General features: G+C 36.6%; 1 protein-coding gene across 1 annotated transcript in view; it reads left to right on the top strand.

The window, feature by feature from the left end:
- CC2D2B (coiled-coil and C2 domain containing 2B) overlaps positions 1 to 18,791 on the top strand; it is a 98,515-nt gene that overhangs the window by 49,882 nt on the left and 29,842 nt on the right. The window contains exons 18-23 of the mRNA XM_036027072.1: positions 1,418 to 1,510; positions 2,621 to 2,712; positions 3,835 to 4,005; positions 5,210 to 5,306; positions 6,115 to 6,224; positions 14,479 to 14,575. Of these exons, the coding sequence (XP_035882965.1) occupies positions 1,418 to 1,510; positions 2,621 to 2,712; positions 3,835 to 4,005; positions 5,210 to 5,306; positions 6,115 to 6,224; positions 14,479 to 14,575 (660 nt within the window). The remainder of the gene's footprint in view (positions 1 to 1,417; positions 1,511 to 2,620; positions 2,713 to 3,834; positions 4,006 to 5,209; positions 5,307 to 6,114; positions 6,225 to 14,478; positions 14,576 to 18,791) is intronic.

An 18,791-nucleotide genomic window follows, 5' to 3' on the forward strand; every position in this document is an offset into this window, starting at 1 on the left:
TGACTGGTTGATGAAGATGTGGTATATGTATACAATGGCATACCACTCAGCCATGAGAAAAGATGAAATACTGCCATTTGCAACATGGATGGATCATGAGAATATTATGATAAATGAAATAAGACAGAAAAAGCTGAGAACCATATGATTTAACTCATATGTGGGACATAAAACCAAAACTCAGACACAGACAACAGTATTGTCATTACCTGAGGGAAGGGGGGAGGAAGTAGTAAAGGGTAAAGGGGGCCAAACATGTAGTGACAGAAGATGGTTTGACAATAGGTAGTGGATACACAATGCAATATACAAATCATAGATCACAGAAATAAACACTTGAAACCAATATAATCTTATTAACTAATAGCACCCTACTAAATGGAATTTAAAAATGCATAAGTTATGAAGAATAAAATGAATAATTTGGTAATATTAAAGTTAAACCCCACAGATTAGGAAAAGCTATTTCTAATACATAGATAAATAATATCCACAGGATTTAAGTAACAGCTATAAATTAATATTAATACTTTAATATGAAGTAAAATTCATTATTTAACAACAAAATTTATTTCAAGATTTCTTGTGGATAATTAGAACAACAAAATAGAGTTCTGATAATAGTGTTTGTTGTAACATGTCTATTAGTTCTAAAGTATCTACTTCACTATTTTTCTGTAGTCTTAATGATACCTAAATATGTAATGATTTCCATTTGCATTAGGGATGTACCTCACAAATGTAGATTAACAGATGAAAATTTATTTTAAATTATATATATATATAAGTGGATGAAGCATCCTGACAAATAATCTCATACTAATGGCTGGATGTGAAATTAAAGTTACTGGTTATAATCAACACATATTGATTACTTACTATGCATCATGCACTTTGCAGATATTGTTTCAGTTAAGTCTCACAGCAATCCTATGACATAGGTGGTTGCATTATTATTATTATTACAACTACCAGGAAAGAGGAAACAGATCTGCATCAGTTAATCAACTTTCTCCCAAACCACACAGTTGCTGAACCTGGGATTTTGTGCCTTCAAAGCCCACTATTTTCCACTCCTGTTTTTAGCGATCATCAGATATGCATGCATGAAGAATATTTCTCAATCATCTTCACATTTTCTCATGATTTTCTCAATCACAAATATTTCTCAATCATTACTCTATTTTAAAGATGGAAGGACCTCATCCTAGAAGCAAACAAAATACAATCATAAACTGTTTTTAGCTAATTCTTAGTGGGAGAATCTGAAATAAATGGTTTTTTTTTCTGTCAGTGACAGAATGTTGCCAATGTCTCCTACACATGAAGTGGAATAAATAGTTAACATTTTATTGCAGCATGTCATATATAACTCTGTTACAGTCAAGAAGTAAAACTAACTTATTTCTCTGTTTAGGAATGTGAAAGTCAGATAGAGAAGGATGTGTCCTTTTCAGATGTGAATTCTATTACTGCACAAAGGATTAATTCTGCCAATTTTCTGAAAAAGGTAACAACAAAATAATATTACCATTATGTTTGCATTTACTTTTGTGAAAACTGCTCTTTTGGATGTTATGGTACTATACTCTTCCCAGACCCACACAGAAAAATCTATGTATCTACTTACTCATCACCTCTTTCTCATCACTGAAGGGTTTTCTGTTCTGTTCATTTATTTTCAGAGTTGGCCACTTATCATCTGTAAATGTACACTGTTGGTCTACACCATTGATGCAGAGGTTACTTCAATAGACAGTAAACTCATTATTAGTGCACATCTCAACTTTTCCTGTTTAAACATGAACATTAATGACTTTTGCACTCACTTTACTCCTAAAAGTTCACTTTAAGAAAGATGTCAGCCTTTTGCCAGAATCCTTACATTTATTAGGAATGTAATAGACCACAGCAGTTCAGGAAATAAAGGGATGATTAAAGTTGGGATAGGATTGACTGAAAGGAAATACAGAAATGTGATTATATTTATTTGAGTTTGATTATCAAGATTCATGTCCATTATAAGTAGCTGTTAGAGAAATACATTCACAGGGTAATTATCTCCTTTGGTGAAGACTGGCTCTGTACATGTATATTGTGAGTTAGATATAAGAAGAGGTAAGAACAGAGTTTAAGATGACATGAAATGGACATGGAAGGACAAAAAAAAGTAGAAAAAAACCCTTTGCTTTTGTGTGACATTAATGTGAGAGTTAAGAATGATTTTAGTCCTGGCTGGTGTGGCTCAGTAGGTTGGAGCATGTCCCATAAACCAGAAGGTCGTAGGTTTGACCCCCAGTCAGGGCATATAATCTAGGTTGCGGTTCTGTCCCCAGTTGGGGTATGTGTGTGTGAGAGGCCACTGATTGATGCTTCTCTCCCTCTCTTCCTTCCTCCCTTCCCCCTCTCTAGAAAATCAATAAGCATGTCATCAGATGAGGATAAAAAAATGATTGTACCAATGGAAGAAAACAGAACCATATTTTCACTCATCTAATCCATTTTTTTATTCATTGCTTGCAAAAATTAGGGGTGAAAAATAGTGGTACCAGTAGCATTATAAATATTTGATCTTAAAATATAAATTACACATTTCTTAAACTCTAAAATTTTTTTGTAGATGAGAAAGTTGATTATGAAAAGAATTGTCAAAGTTAGCAAATTTAACTTATCAGATATTGTGGCTGATTATGAAGAAATTGTATCTGCAAGGTATGTACTAAAATTATTATAAGGTATGAAATATAAAGCTTTAAGCTAATATCCTCAAAATTCTCTAATAAGTTCTCTGTATTTATATTAAGTTATATGTCTAAAGCATGAAATGAAATATAGTAATTTAAAATGTATTGATCATTTTAATATTGCATTTTGACATATTGATATGGTATGTACTCTCAATTGTATAGTATTTTAGTTTTTAGTACTTTCCTTATTGGTAGTTTTTAGGTCAAGAAAGAAAAGAAAAACTTTTGTCTCAGGCTAGTTTTGCCTTAAGATTTTCCTGTCCTGAGACTGCTAATGAGAAAGCCGTTGCGGGTGGCCCCATGGACTAATCTTGTAATCTAAACCTTTCAAAACTGGGAACCCTAGTGCACTGTTGGTGGGAATGCAGACTGGTGCAGCCACTGTGGAAAACAGTATGGAATTTCCTCAGAAAACTAAAACTGGAACTACCTTTTGACCTGGCAGTTCCACTGCTGGGATTATATCCTAAGAACCCTGAAACACCAATCCAAAAGAAGCTATGCACCTCAATGTTCATAGCAGCACAATTTACAATAGCCAAGTGCTGGAAGCAACCTAAGTGCCCATCAATAAATGAATGGATCAAAAAGCTATGGTACATTTACATGATGGAATTCTATGCATCAGAAAGAAAGAAGGAGCTCCTACCCTTTGCAACAGCATGGATGGAACTGGAGAGAATTATGTTAAGTGAAAAAAGCCAGGCATTGAAAGACAAATACCATATGATCTCACCTTTAAGTGGAACCTAATCAACAAAACAAACAAGCAGGCAAAATATAACCAGAAACATTGAAATTAAGAAAAAACTGACAGTAACCAAAGGGGAGGTGGGAGGGGATAATTGGGGGTGGGGAGAAGGGCATGGAGCATTCATGTTCCCTCTTAACATGAGAGTGAGCTTAGCATCTCTTCTGTGCTCCAAAAAGGGTTCCTTCCTGGGTTTGGAACAGCTGTCTCCCCTCTGCAATGGAGAGAATATGGCTCAAAATAATGGCTTCCTCTATAATAATTAATTCTTAAAATTGATATCTTTTAAAACTAAGTTATCTTGTATATATGTGACTCATCACGTTTACTCTTCAGTCAGTTGACAGATGTAGTTTGTAAGCTTGTTGAACGACGAAGAAAGTTAAAGCCTCAGAGGAAAGAAAGGAAAAAAGTGGCAGCACAGACTATCTGTGACGGGGATATTAAGATTCTCATCAGAATCCTGAGGGCTTATAATATCCCTTGTAGAAAAACAACAGTTAATAGGTAAGCTCAATATCCACCATTAGTTACCAAAGATCTGTCTTAAATGCAAATTTCCATGCTGTCCAAGTTGCATATCTTTGCACTTTATTAATGTTCCATATACAGAAACTGAACCAAAGTTGAAATCTTCATTTGGATAGTCAAATTCACTGTCATTACTGTGTATTAAGAGTTTTCAGAAGTTTGAGATGCCCAAAGTAACTTTAATGTGTATATTTTTGGATACTACATCAAATCCCTAGTCCATATTGTGAAAACTTGTGGAACCACTGTTGCCAACTGCACTATTCTTGGCGACTGGCCCCTCTCAGTATTGGAACTAAAACACTGCAGAGAGTAGGTTCTGTTTTAAACTTGTCATTTAAGATAACTTCTGCAGAAATAAGGTCTTACCCATCTTTCTGCAAACATTCAGGGGTTTTGTTTGTGTTTCTTGTGCAGAGGATATGTGGGGCCAGAATGGGTATCATGGCTGAGTGATAGCACATTAAGGCATTGTGAATATTAAATACTCATGTATATTTAGTGTATCCCGAATATCGAGTGTCTCTTACCTATTTAGTATCATGTATGGTTCATAAATGACTATTAGTGCCCAGGTACCTCAGTAATGTTAAGTATATACCTCCCTACATTTAACACCTACATGCTCTACTTGTTTATCTTATGTCTACCACACCCTATGAATTCTGCATGTGAAAAACAAGTATTTTGCTTACTAACTAGTAATCTATAGTTAAAACCTTTTAAATGTTTTGCTTATGTTTATGTCCAACCTTATTTATTTAACAGAATTTATATTCTCAAAACAAATGCATATTTCAAAGGCTGCTTGTGAAATGACATCATAAAATCACCACCATTTTCTATAATCATCAATTTGTAAAAAAAAAAAAAGGAATGTTGTAAAATGGGGAGCATATCATCTCAAAGTATCATTTGCCTCAGTTTTCTCCTTTTGCTCAGGAGAACTTCATCATAGACTGGATCCGATCCATATTCAAGCAGTTGGAGCCACTCTTCCAGAGCAGTGATTTTCAGATGTTTAGGTCCAACAACCTGCAATATAAAAATCCAAAGCAAACTCTGTAAAATCCAGGGTAACTGGAATGTATACATCCATTCGCAGAGGCAACAATCTTCCACTCCAAACAAAACTAATAAACTAATTAAAGTACATATCTCTCTGTTGTTTTTCCTGAAGAGCCCTGGATGTGCCTACTTATCTGACATCATCTACATCTCGCCTGAGACGTAAAGAAACAATCAAATCAGTAGCCTCAGATGAGATCTTAAATGAGGTAAGTATTGAGCACTTTTATAAAGTGCAGTTTTGATCATGTTTGCCCTGAGTTGCAGCTGGCTCCTAATTCGTCTCTCCCATCTCTAATCTGTTGGGCTTCCAGTTTACTTTTCATAGCACCATGAAGGTGCTTTTTGTAGAATGTAACCCTAACCATTCCATTCCCTGCTCCCCTGCTCTCATAGAATGAGGTACAAGCTCCTTAGAATGCCTACAAAAGTCTGTACCGATCTGGCCCTGATGAGCCAGTCAGCCACATCATATCTCTTTTCACCCAACAGCAATATTACCTAGGTACATTCTACTACTTGTTCTAGAAAGCCTATGCACATACCCTTTCCTTTGCCTGCAGTAGCCTCCGCACAGCTCCATGTTATCAGCTACATTATTGGTTAATGTTTCTAAGCTTGAGCTGGGGCAGTGTTTTCTCTGTGAAGCTCTTCTTGTGAACCTCACCCCCAGAAAATTAATCATTCCTTCTCCTGAGTGACTGTTTTATCTGGAACAGATTTCTGTTTTATTTCTCACATTTCACTGCAATTATTTGTTTACCTCTTTATTTTCCCTGAATAGACTGAAAATCCATAAGGGAAAGTTTCATTTATCTTTAGATCTTAGAAAAATAATATTGAATAGGACTAGTAAATTGTTATTAAATGAATGAGTGAATAATGGTTGTTTGAAAAGCTAGAAAAAGTAAACTATCCAGTTGTCAACCAGTAACCAAATAATTTCCTAGCCTTCTGTCTTTTGTCGACTATGTAAAATATTACAGAAATCTAGTCAGTGTTTGTTGTGTGTTTCAGGACACTGTCCACCCTTTTGTGGAAGTTTCCTTTCAGAACACTGCATACCAAACCAGTACTGCCAATGGATCTCATCCATGCTGGAACGAGGAAATTAAAGTGGATTTTATGTAAGTTGGAGTCCATTTTCCTCAGCTTCTTAAAAAGAACAAATAAAATTATTTGAGTCATTTATTAAAAATAATGGTTAAGATAAGCTTTGCTTTTAAGCTTTTAAATTATGAGATATTTCTTACATAGTTATTAATATATATTAATGTGCATATAAATGCAAGTTTTAAGGAAAAATAATAAAATGAACACCCAGCTTCCAGTTTAAAAAGTAGATGGTACCAATACCATCTACTTGAAGGCTCCCCCATGCCAATATGGAACAGTATCCCCTTTTTTTGACCCCCACAGGTAACAACCATGAATTTGTGTTTACCACTGTCTCTCTTCCCTTATGATTTTATTTATTTTATGTTATTTTATTTTATTTTTTAATATATTTTATTGATTATGCTATTACAGTTGTCCCATTTTCCCCCCTTCACTCCCCTCCACCCTGTATACCCTCTCCCACCCATATCCCCCCTTTAGTCATGTCCATGTGTCATACTTATAAGTTCTTTAGCTTCTACATTTTCCATACTATTCTTACCCTCTCCCTATCTATTTTCAACCTACAATCTATGCTACTTATTCTTTGTACCTTTTCCTCCTTTCTCCCCCTCCCAATCCCCTATTGCTAACCCTCCATGTGATCTCCATTTCTGGGGTTCTGTTCCTGTTCCAGTTGTCTGCTTAGTTTCTTTTGGTTTTGCTTTAGGTGTGGTTGTTAATAATTGTGAGTTTGCTGTCCTTTTACTATGCATGTTTTTTCTTTATCTTCTTTTCTTAGATAAGTCCCTTTAACATTTCATAAAATAAGGGCTTGGTGATGATGAACTCCTTTAACTTGACCTTATCTGAGAAGCACTTATCTGCCCTTCCATTCTAAATGAAAGCTTTGCTGGATAGAGTAACCTTGTCTTTCATGACTTGGAATATTTCTTTCCAGCCCCTTCTTGCCTGCAAGGTCTCATTTGAGAAATCATCTGACAGTCTGATGGGAACTCCTTTGTAGGTTACTGACCCCTTATCTCTTGCTGCTTCTAGGATCCTCTCCTTCATTTTTACCTTGGCTAATGTAATTATGATGTGCCTTGGTGTGTTCCTTCTTGGGTCCAACTTCTTTGGGACTCTCTGAACTTCCTGGATTTCCTGGAAGTCTATTTCCTTTGCCAGAATGGGCAAGTTCTCCTTTGTTATTTGTTCAAATACATGTTCAATCTGTTGCTTTTCCTCTTCCCCTTCTGGTACCTCTGTAATTCGGATATTGGAATGTTTAAAGGTATCCTGGAGGTTCCTAAGCTTCTCCTCATTTTTTTTGAATTCTTATTTCTCCATTCTTTCCTGTTTGGTTGTTTTTTTCTTCCTTCTGGTCCACTCTATTGTTTTGAGTCCTAGTTTCCTTCCCATCACTATTGGTTCTCTGTGCATCTTCCTTCATCTCTTTTATGGAAACCTGCATTTTTTCACCTAATTTGCACCCAAAATCAACCAATTCTGTGAGCTTCCTGATCACCAGTGTTTTGAACTGTGCATCTGATAGATTGGCTATCTCTTGGTCTTTCAAAATGATGAGTCCTGGGGCATTGATTTGTTCTTCTGTTTGAGACATGTCTCTCTCTCTCTCCTTTTTTTTTTTTTTTTTTTTTTTTTTGGTCTGGTCGCTCCTGTTACGGTGAGGTGCGGAGCCTTAGGTGTTCACTGGGGCTGGGCACCCCAGTCGCTAGATTGTGATGTTGTATGTGGGAGTGGGGCAGGAGGGAACAATGGCAGTAGCTCCACTCTCCTGGGACCTCAGTCCCTTCTCTGGGATCCTGGGTTGCACGCTCTGCCCTGCGTACAATCGCTGCCTCACTGGGTCTGCCAGCTGTCGCTTGTGTACTCAGGGTCCACCCACTGCGATCTTGTGCGCCCCAGATGCCTTACGTGCTCCCTACTGGTTGCCTCATGCACCCAGTTCTCCTTGTTCTCAGTGCGCCGCACCCCGCGCCTGGCTGCTCCTCTCCACCCCTCCTACTGGTCTGGATGAATGAGTCTACTTCAACTTCTTCACTGTCCAACTTCCATTCAGATAAATTCTCTGTCAGTTCTGGGTGTTATTCTGCCTCTAATTTGTTGTTTTTCTAATCTTGGTTGTGCGTGGAGGTATGGTGCATCCACCTATGCCTCCATCTTGTCGGAAGTCTCTCCCTTACGATTTTAGATCATAGGTATTTATCCCTAACTACGTATTATTTACTTTTGCATGTTTTTCAACTTTATATGAAGTGACTCATCTTCTGCAATCTTGTTTCTTTAGTCTTCATTGAGAGATTTATCCATATTTATACTTACATTCTTTGTTCCCTCCCCCTCCTCTCTCCCTGCCTCCCTCCCTCAATCCCTCCCTCCCTCCAGTCCTTCATTTTCACATCTATATAGTATTCTACTGTATTTAAATGACATAGTTTAGCCCTGGCTGGGGTGGCTCAGTGAACTGAGTGCTGGTCTGCATACTGAGAGATTGTTGATTTGATTTCCAGTCAGGGCACATGCCTGGGTTGTGGACCAGGTCCCCAGTTGGGGGTGAGTGCGAGGCACCCTATCAATGTTTCTTTCCTTCTCTTTCTCTCCCTCTTCCCTAACATCTTAATGTAAAAAAATAAATAACATCTTAATGTAAAAAAGACATAATTTATACTTTCTCCTGTTGATGCACATTTGGCTTGTTTTAATGTTTTGCTACTGAAATAGTGTTGCTCTGAACATTCTCGTACTGTCTTCTGGCACACACATGCAAGAGTTTCTTTATAAGACAGTAGCTCTTAAACTTTTCTGTGATTTAGAAATCACCTGTGGTGGTGGTTGTTCTCCTCCTCCCCCTTCTCCTCCTCTACCCCCCACCCCAGGTGGGGCTGCTTTGGCTCACTAGGAAGTTAGAGAAAAGGGGCCTTAGAGGCGGGTTCAGGGGGTTATCCTGGGATGAGCTGTCACTATCCATTGCTCCCCTGGTTGCAAGCCTCCTGGGGACCCTTAGCATTTAGGAGATGCACACCTCAAAGGGAAAAAAGATGTGGGCATGCTCCTGGGAAGGAGAATGCCTATACAACTTCTTAAAACATTTCTGGGCCCACCTCCATAGTTTCAAATTCAGTAGATCAAGGGCAGGACCTGATAATTCCATTTCTAACAAGTTCCTAGGTGTTACTGATGCTACTAGTTAAGGAACATTTTGAAAACCTCTGCTCTAGGACATATGTTTAGGAGTGAAATTGCTAGGTAGTAGTTAAATTCAACTGCACCTTTACCAGATAATACCAAACTGTTTTCCTAAAGTGATTATCCTAATATATGCTCCCAACAGTAATGTATGAAAGTTCTTACTGTGCTACATCTTCAATAACATTTTGTACTTTTAAAATTATTTTTCTAATGTGGTGGATCTACAATGATATTTTCACTGTGGTTTAACTTACATTCCCTGATTTCTAATGAGATTGAGTTCCTTTCTTCCCCATAAAAAAAAACAATAGACTTTTTTTTTAGAGCAGTTTTAGGCTCCCCATATAATTGAGTGGAGAGTACAGAGAGTTCTCACATATCCTTTCCCCACAACACACACACACACAGCTTCCCTCAGCATCACTGTGGTGACTCGTTACAATTGATGGACCAATATTGGCACATCAGTATCAACCAAAGTCCACAATTTCCATTAGGGTTCACTCTTTGTGTTGTGCATTCTATTGGTCTTCACAAATGTGTAATGACATGTATCCACCACTATATCATACAGTGTAATTTTACTGACCTAAAAATGCCCTGCGCTTCATTTATTCATCCCTTTATCTTTCCCCTGGCACCTCTGGCAACCACTGATCTTTTTACTGCCTCCATAGTTTTGCCTTTTCCAGAATAACATTGCATTAGTCAGGTTCCCTGCAAAACAGAACCAATAGGGTATGTGTGTCCCTTTTTAACATGGGTGAGGCTCATCCAATCAGCTGAAGGCTTAATAGAAAAAAAGACTTACCTCCCCTAGGAAGAGGGAGTTCTCCCAGCACACTGCCTTCACACTTGAATTGCAACTCTTCTCTGGGCCTCCAGTCTACCGGCCGACCCTAAAGGTTTTCAACTTGCCTGTCCCACAACCATGTAAGCCAGAATTACAGAGGGTAATTCACTGTACTCAGAATTTACTGACGTATTGTTCATTGTGGAAAGAACACTTAACGTGAAGGAGAATCTGCCCTCTTATTATATTTTAAGTGTATGATATATTATTGACAGTAGGTACGATGTTGTATAGCAGACCTCTAGAGCTCACTCATCTTGCTTGCTTGAAACTTTATGCCTCTTAATTAGTAACTTCCTGTTCTCCACCCCATCCCGCCCTCAGCCACTCATTGATTCTATTATTTAATTTAATTATTTTAGATGCCTCGTATAAGTGGAATCATGAAGTATTAGTCTTTCTGTGGCTAGTTCATTTCACTTAGCATGAATGTCCTAAAGATTCATCAGTGTCCCATACTGCAGAATTTCCTTTTTTTAATGGTGAATTGTATTCCATTGTGTGTGTATACCTCATTTTCCTTATTCATTCATCTGTCAACAGACATTAGGATGTTTCCATATCTTGGCTACAGTGAACATAGGATTGCTAACATCTCTTTGAGATCCTGGTTCAATCCTGTTGGATTCTCAGACATGGGATTGCTGAATCATATGGTAGTTTTACTTTTAATTTCTTGAGAAACTTCCATATTGTTTCCATATTAGCTGCACTATTTTGCATTTCCACCAAGAGTATGCAAAGGCTTCAATTTTCCACATCTTTACCACACTTATCTTTTGTTTTTTGGATAATAGTCATCCTAACAGGTGTGATGTGATATCTCATTATAGTTTTTATTTTCATTTCCCTGATGATTAATGAGCATTTTATTATTATCAATTATCAAGTGTTTTTTCCTATACCTGTTGTCTATTTGTATGTCTTTTCTAGAAAATAGCTGTTCAAATTTTGGCACATTTTAAAATCAGATTATTTGCTTTTTTACTATTGGGTTGTATGAGTTCCTTATATATTTTAGAAATTAACCCCTTACAATACATATGGTTTACAAACATTTTCTTCCATGCTACAGGTTGCCTTTCCACTCTGTTGATCATTTTCTTTTCTGTGCAGAAGGTTTAATGTAGCTTCACTTGTTTACTTCTGCTTTTGTTACCCATGCTTTGGTGTTTGGTTGTGGCATGAGATCATTGCCACAACCAATCTCATGAAGCTTTTCTATCCTGTTTTCTTCTAGGGTCCTTACAATGTTAGGTCTTACATTTTAAGTCTTTAATCCATTTTGAGTTGATTTTTGTCAATGGTGTGAGACAAGGATCCAGTTTGATTCTTTTGCATGTAGGTAGTTTTACTCACACCATTTGTTGAAGAGAGTAGCTTTTCCACATCATGTATTTCTGGCAACCTTGTCAAAGATAAACTGACCTGATGTAGATGCAAGGATTTATCTCTGGGCTGTCTATTCTATACCATTGGTCTTTATGTCTGGCTTGATGCCAGTACCATACTGTTTTGATTACTATAGATTTGTAATATAGTTTGAAATCAGAAACTGATGTCTCCAGCTTTGATCTTCTTTCTCAAGATTTATATTTGATGCTATGGCTATATAAATAGGCTTTGTTATTGGAACTAAAGTACACTGATAAAGACAAATTTGAGATATAGAGCTTAAAATTGTTCTCTAAACTTGATTAGCAATTTTCAGTTGTCATTCCTTGTGTATCTTTAGCTCTCACTGGGACAAAGGCTATTATAAGGGACTATCAACTCTATCCATTATCAAAGTTCTCTCTCTTTTCCTGATGCCCTTTCCTTCTTCTCCTCCAAATATTTTCTATAGATCATGTGGTTCCTGACTATTTGCATGGACCTATGACAGTATCACTCTGACTTTAACTCCTGAATTTCTCCTGGTTCTTTTGAATGCCAACCTGGAACTTGGGCTTCCAGTGCTGCTTTTTCCTCCAGCATCTGTGTTCTTGACCTTGGCTCTTTGTGAGTGGGTCCTGATTCTCAGAATGAAACAATCTGTCTATTCCTTTCAATTTCCAGCTACTCTCTTTCCTAGAAGATTATATAAATGAGGTCCTGGCTATAGATTCTAACCAGAAAACTCTACAGTCATTCAGTCACTTTCCACATAAACTAACAGCTTTGAGGGCTCAGATGGAAGGTGTAGGAACACGGAATCACCAACCACCAGTACTTTCCTCAGGCCTGCCTTGCCAAAGACTTTGACAGAATTCCCCTACCTATCCCCCTGAAGGAAATTGTCTGTACTACTTGAAAATTCACATCCCAGCCACCACTCCTTAGAGTGAAAACCTGTGGACCCTAACCAAGATTTGCAAGAAGAGAAGGACCCCATTGATGCCATTATTTCAGCTTGAGGGGAAAAAAATAGACTGGTATGTCTTGGAGTTTTACCAGCTTCTGACACTTCCACAGTTAGCAGAAATCAAATCTATTCTTCCAGATTCAACAAGGCTCATGGTATTTTTAGAGCCTTTGGCCACAGTTCTTAAACAGACAGCCTTGTTATTTGTCTGCCTGTCTGGACCTTGTACTTCTTGTTTTGCCTTGATCTCTGATATCTGCTTACCTGACCATTTTTTTTTTACTCTTTGTATGTGAAGGGGAATATTGATTGAAAAGGAAATCAATTATATTGTATAACATTAAGTTAAGTAATTAGTATATAAAAGTGTATGTCGTTAAAAAGTTTGCAAAGGTGTAAAATGTGGTTGTATGTGTGGGAATACTTGGTATTTTATTTTAGACATTAGAGTTGGAAGAAATATACTGTATTGAATTAATGAACTTAGGATAACATAAATTAGCAAGATAAATAAATTTATAAGCGACCTAAAGAGAAAGTGGCTATAGAGTATTTGCATTCTTGAAATTGTGGCAGTGAAATAAGCCAAGAACATGTTCATACTACAACCAGGTGGATTCGAGGGTTCAGCTGATGCAAATAGCTGCCACTTTTCATTGCCTCAGATACAAGAGCTCTATTCCCTTCTCTACATGACATTTCAATGACTAGAAACAATATAGAAATGGGGTAGATAAAATAATAAATAAGTAGTAAATAGTTATTAGCCTTGTGAGCTTTACTTTGGAAAAGAAATTGTGAAATTTGAGCAAAATGTGAGTAGAATGCACGATAATGTAGGACTTGAGTGATTTGAAAGATATGCTAGGTTGACATACTAAAAAATGTCTTGGAGATGACAGTTATCATCTCTCCTGCTAGCATAAGGTAGTAAATACACATGGCCTCCCCATCTTAGACATTGCAGCATGAAAGGGAACTCTCCACGGAGCAGGGTAGGGAAGTTGGTTTATCACTTAGAAGAATAAGGAATCTTCCAGTTTAAAATTATTCTCTAAACTCAACCTTTTTTTCAGTTGTCACTGTGTCTGCAGGCCTCAGAAAGTTGTATGAGCTATTGGAAATTTTTGTAATAATAGCTGTTTTCTTAAGCAACAAGTTTCGACAGATAATGTCAGTGGCAGATGGTATAGTGAAAAGAGCCCGACCTTTAGAGGAAGTCAAAATTGGGTTCAGATTAGGGCTCTGTCACTTGCTGGTGGCATTAGCTTGAGTAAGTTATTTAACTTCTCTGAGCTGTTAGAAGTTACATTGAGATTCGATACAGGAGCTGGAGCTGAGAGTGAAAGTTCTCTGCCTGTGATATGCTATACTATTCTTTTAACTACCTCCAAAAATGTGTCTAATCAAGTAAACTATCAGCAGACAGCTTGCAAAATTAAATGAACTCCACTTTTCAGTTTCTGGTTGGAGAATATAAATGTGAAGAAGAGAATAAGCTCTTAGCTGAGAGCAAAAGAGCAGTTCAGCCATATGTGTGTGAACTAGCATAAACTAGCAGAATTTAAGATAGTTGGAACATCGTAATGCACTATACTCCAGATAATTTGTTTGCATTGGATGCCTATAATAGAAAGTCTTTCTGCTTGATGCTTAAACATTTTTATTCTTCATGTAAGTTATCTTAAGAGATAAATAAGATAAATTACAAAGCACATACTGGCTTTAATAAAAGATAGCAGTTGTCGTCAAAGTACATAGGTTTTTCTTAGCTCACACATTATACCCGAAAAAACACAGATGATTTTATAGTCTTTTATAAATAATGCTGTTATAAAATAATTTAAGCATTTAATATGTTTCTTATTTACAGTTCACCAGCACATGATTATAGCTTCTCAAGTTTATCTAAAATAAAAGATAATATATATATCAACATTTTTGATGAAATGATTATTGAAAAACATGAGGTAAAGTAAAATCATTATAATGTTGAAATAATTCTAAGGTCAGATTGAATGAAGTCTAGTAACATTGATGCATTATCTGTTTCTAACATTTTCTAAGAAGGATTTGGGGCAGCTTAAAATAAAACCAGACATGTAACAAGTCAGTTCAAAAATAGCAGAGATCATAAACCATATATAGTAGGAAGAGGGGTAAATATACCAAGAATTTAGAGAAGTAGTTTTCTGCAATTGAACATTACAATAAAATGTGAGCTTCTTGGTAGCCAAGAAAGAAAGATAAGCAAAAATGGATTATATATTTCTCACGGTCTGATCAAAGAAAATATACTGCTTCTACACAAAAGACCAAATGATTCCTAAAAGGCAGTTTTATTCAATCAATTTTTCAAAATTATTTAATGTCTTTCTTGTACATATATAAAAGTTCCCAACATGGTGCCTAGTGCCATAGCAAGCTGTATAATAAATGTTAGTTTCCTTTCTACTGAAGTTGGCACTAAAATTATAAAGATGCATATCTATTACCATCTCTCTTGGGGCTCTGATTAAGCTTTAATATGAATGTCTAACAAATTCTATGGCAACATTATTGAAGGTGCAATTAATTCTACATGGAGGGATTGGGGATCAGCCTCCAAGAACTTGAACTAGACCTTGAAGTATGGTTCAGGAATGAGCATTCTGTAAGAACTACTGAGAAACATAAAGGCAATATTTTCCAATCCAGGAGCTACAGACATAGTCTTGTGAAAACATTTTTATCAACTTTCAATAAAGTCTGAGGGTAAAATATTAAACAGTAATTTAATAATGGCTGTTCTTCAAAAAGTTAAACTGAAAATAGTTTTCTGATTATCTAAACTGACAAAAAGTAGAGTTTAGAAACCCTAAAAGAATGCCTTACAAACTTTTTCTGTCATAAGTGAATTATCTCAATGATTGGTTTGACCAGACAAGTAAAAACTAAAGGAGTTCATTATAAGTATTACAAGAAATGTTAAAAAAAACTTTTTGAAGAAAAAGAAGAGGGGTGGTGAGGATGAGAGAAAGAAGAAAGGAACAGAGTTAAAAGAATAAAATGGCAATAAATATGTACCTATCAATAGTCACTTTAAATGTAAGTGACTTAAATGTTGCAATCAAAATACCTAGGGTAGTGGAATGGGTAACAGAAAAAGACCCAGATATATGTTGCCCACGACAGACCCACATCAGAATAAAAGATATACACAAACTAAAAGTAAAGGGATGGAAAAAGGTATTTTGTACAAGTGGAAATTTTTGAAAAGCTGGGATAGTAATATTTATCTAAGACAAAATGGACTTTAAAGCAAAGGCTATCATAAAGCACAAAGAAAGACACTACATAATGACAAAGGGAGCAATCCAACAAGAGGATAGAACCCTCGTAAACATTTCTGTGCCCAACACAGGAGCACCTAAATATATAAAGCCAATCTTGACGGATATAAAAAGAGAGGTAGACAGCAATAGAGTCTTAATAGGGGATTTTAACACCCCATTGACATCAGTGGATAGATCTTCCAGACAGAAAATCAACAAGGAAACAGCGGCTTTAAATGACACACTAAAAGAGATGGATTTAATTGATATCTTCATAGCATTTTATCCTAAAGCTGCAGAATATACTTTCTTTTCAAGTGCACAAGGAATATTTGCTAGCATAGACTACATGTTAGGACACAAAACAAGTTTCAGTAAATTTAAGAAGATTGAAATCCTCTCAAGCATCTCTTCTGACCACAGTGGTATGAAACTAGAAATAAATCACATACACACACAAAAAACTGTAAAACGCACAAAGACATGGAGGCTAAATAACATGTACTAGACAATGAATGGGTTAACACCAAAATCTAGGAAGAAATCAAAAGATACCTTGAAACAAATGAAGATGAGAACACAACAACCCCAAATCTGTGGGACACAGTGAAAGCAGTCCTAGGAGGGAAATTCATAGCATTAAGGTCCTATCTCAAGGAACAAGAAAAATCTAAAATAAACAATCTAACTTTACAATTAAAGAAACTAGAAAAAGAACAGCAAAGCCCAAAGTGAGTAGAAGAAAGGAAATAGTAAAGATTAGAGCAGAAAATGAAAATTTTTGGCCCATAATTACTTTACAACCCAGTCTATGAGAGGCAGGCAAGAATATAAGCCAGGCCTTTCTTTTCTAAATAGTATGCCAACATTGTCACACATAAGTTTGATACCTAATGCATATGGCTTCTATTCAATAACAACAGAAAGCTGATGCTCAAGAGAAAAGTGCTGATGTAAAGTGGTTTATTCAGACACCAGCCATCTGGAAAATGGGGGACTCATGTTTCAAAGCCCATCTCAACATCTCAGTACAGGCAGAGGTTTTTATAAAGAGGGAACTAGAAAGCAGGTGAGGAGATCACGAGAGGGGGTTGAAAAGTTCTCTACATGAAGGCAAGCACAGCCCATTCTGATAAAGCAGGCCATGGTCTGGTGTGTGTCGCCTGGTTAAGTCATCCTGGCTTTGTATCACCCTGGCTTTACACCTTCCTGGCTCCAATTATTTGTCTTCTGGTTTGTTGAAGCAATAGGTCAGACCACATTTGCCACAATAATGTCTGTCAAAGTGGCAGGCCATAAAAACCCCAACACCAGTTCTGGCTGGGTATCTCAGTTGGTCGGAGTGAGATCCTGTACACCAAAAAGGTTGCAGGTTTGATTTCTGGTCAGGGCACATACTTAGGTTGCATGTATAAGAGGTTTCTCTCTCACATTGATGTTTCTCTTTCTCCACTCCCCCCATCTATGTCTCTATCTACCTTCCTTTCTCTCTAAAATTAATGATAAAGTATCCTCAGGTGAGGACAAAACAAAACAAAACAAAAAACAGCAACTCCAACACCACATTCATCTGAAGGGCATTCTCATAAAGGAGACTGATTTTGCCTTTCTCATCCACCTTATAGTATTTCAGGACAGCCAGTTTAACTGTCTTTCTCTTGTGATTATTCTTCTTGGGAATGGTATAAGACTTCTTCCTTTTCTTAGCACCAAGATGAAGCCTCAACACAAGATAAAGAGTGGACTTTTTTGTGAACATTGTAGTCAAAGTATGTCCATTTTCCAGTTGCTTGCGAGCAAAAAATGTCTTTGCTGATCAGGAGGAATCTCTTATCCTGAATCTTGGCCTTTACATTTTATATTATTGGATTGGCCAAAATGTCCATTTCATTTTTTCCATAAAATAAAGGACACGTTTTTCATTTTTACCAATACCTTTATTGATTTGGATATTTTGAGTATGTTGGCTATCTCTGGAGTGGTATAAAATTGATTGTTCTCAATTAGTTTCTCGATTTGATCTCTATCAACTTCAACTGGTCTGCCCAACCATGGAGCATCATCCAGCAAGAAATCCCCAGTACAAAACTTTGCAAGTGACATTTGACATGTTTAATCAGTCATAGCAACTTCTCTATACACTGTCCACAAATCTTTTTTTGTGTTTCAGTTGTGTTTCTACCTTTCTTGAAATAAGAAAGCATAGTTTATAAAAAATGTTGCTTTTCTTCTTCCACGTTCAATATTAAAATGGCTACACAAGAATTCACAAATTTTGAAAAGTTTTTAAAATGCACACTGATACGAAAGCTGCATATACACAATACAATCTAACAAAGTTGTTTCGAATGAAGTTGAAGACAACTATGCACTACTAGAGCCATCTTATGGAAAAAAAAATTGTTTTGGCCAGCGCATTGTATCCAAGGGTCCAGCCCTGAAAGTTATGGCCTCTGTGTAAAGGTGTTCACGAGAATCTGCATCATGAGGGTAGCTCCACCACAGGTGGTGGGTGGGAAAGCAAGAGCACCACTGGCCAACAGGGCTCCCCAGAATCCCAGCTAGAGCCCTTTCCTACATTCTTTAGTGTGTTCTTTAGTATATTTTTAAAGTTTGCTGCACTGAGCATATCTACCATAGGAAAAGTATTACATTAAAAGTGTAAATAGCCATTCATATGTCATGAACTCCACAACTGGTCATTATTTTGCTTTAAATAGTCAATTATGTTTTAAAGAAATTAAAAAGTGAGAAAAATCTTTTCTATTTACCCTTTTGTTTCTTTTTAAAAGAAAGAGAATGATTTTTTATACTTACCTATAAGTTTGTGAAATTATTCATTATGTGATATAAAGTAAATAATAGAAAAATT

This window comes from Phyllostomus discolor, chromosome 5 (genome assembly GCF_004126475.2).
Source record: "Phyllostomus discolor isolate MPI-MPIP mPhyDis1 chromosome 5, mPhyDis1.pri.v3, whole genome shotgun sequence".
Lineage (NCBI taxonomy): Eukaryota > Metazoa > Chordata > Mammalia > Chiroptera > Phyllostomidae > Phyllostomus > Phyllostomus discolor.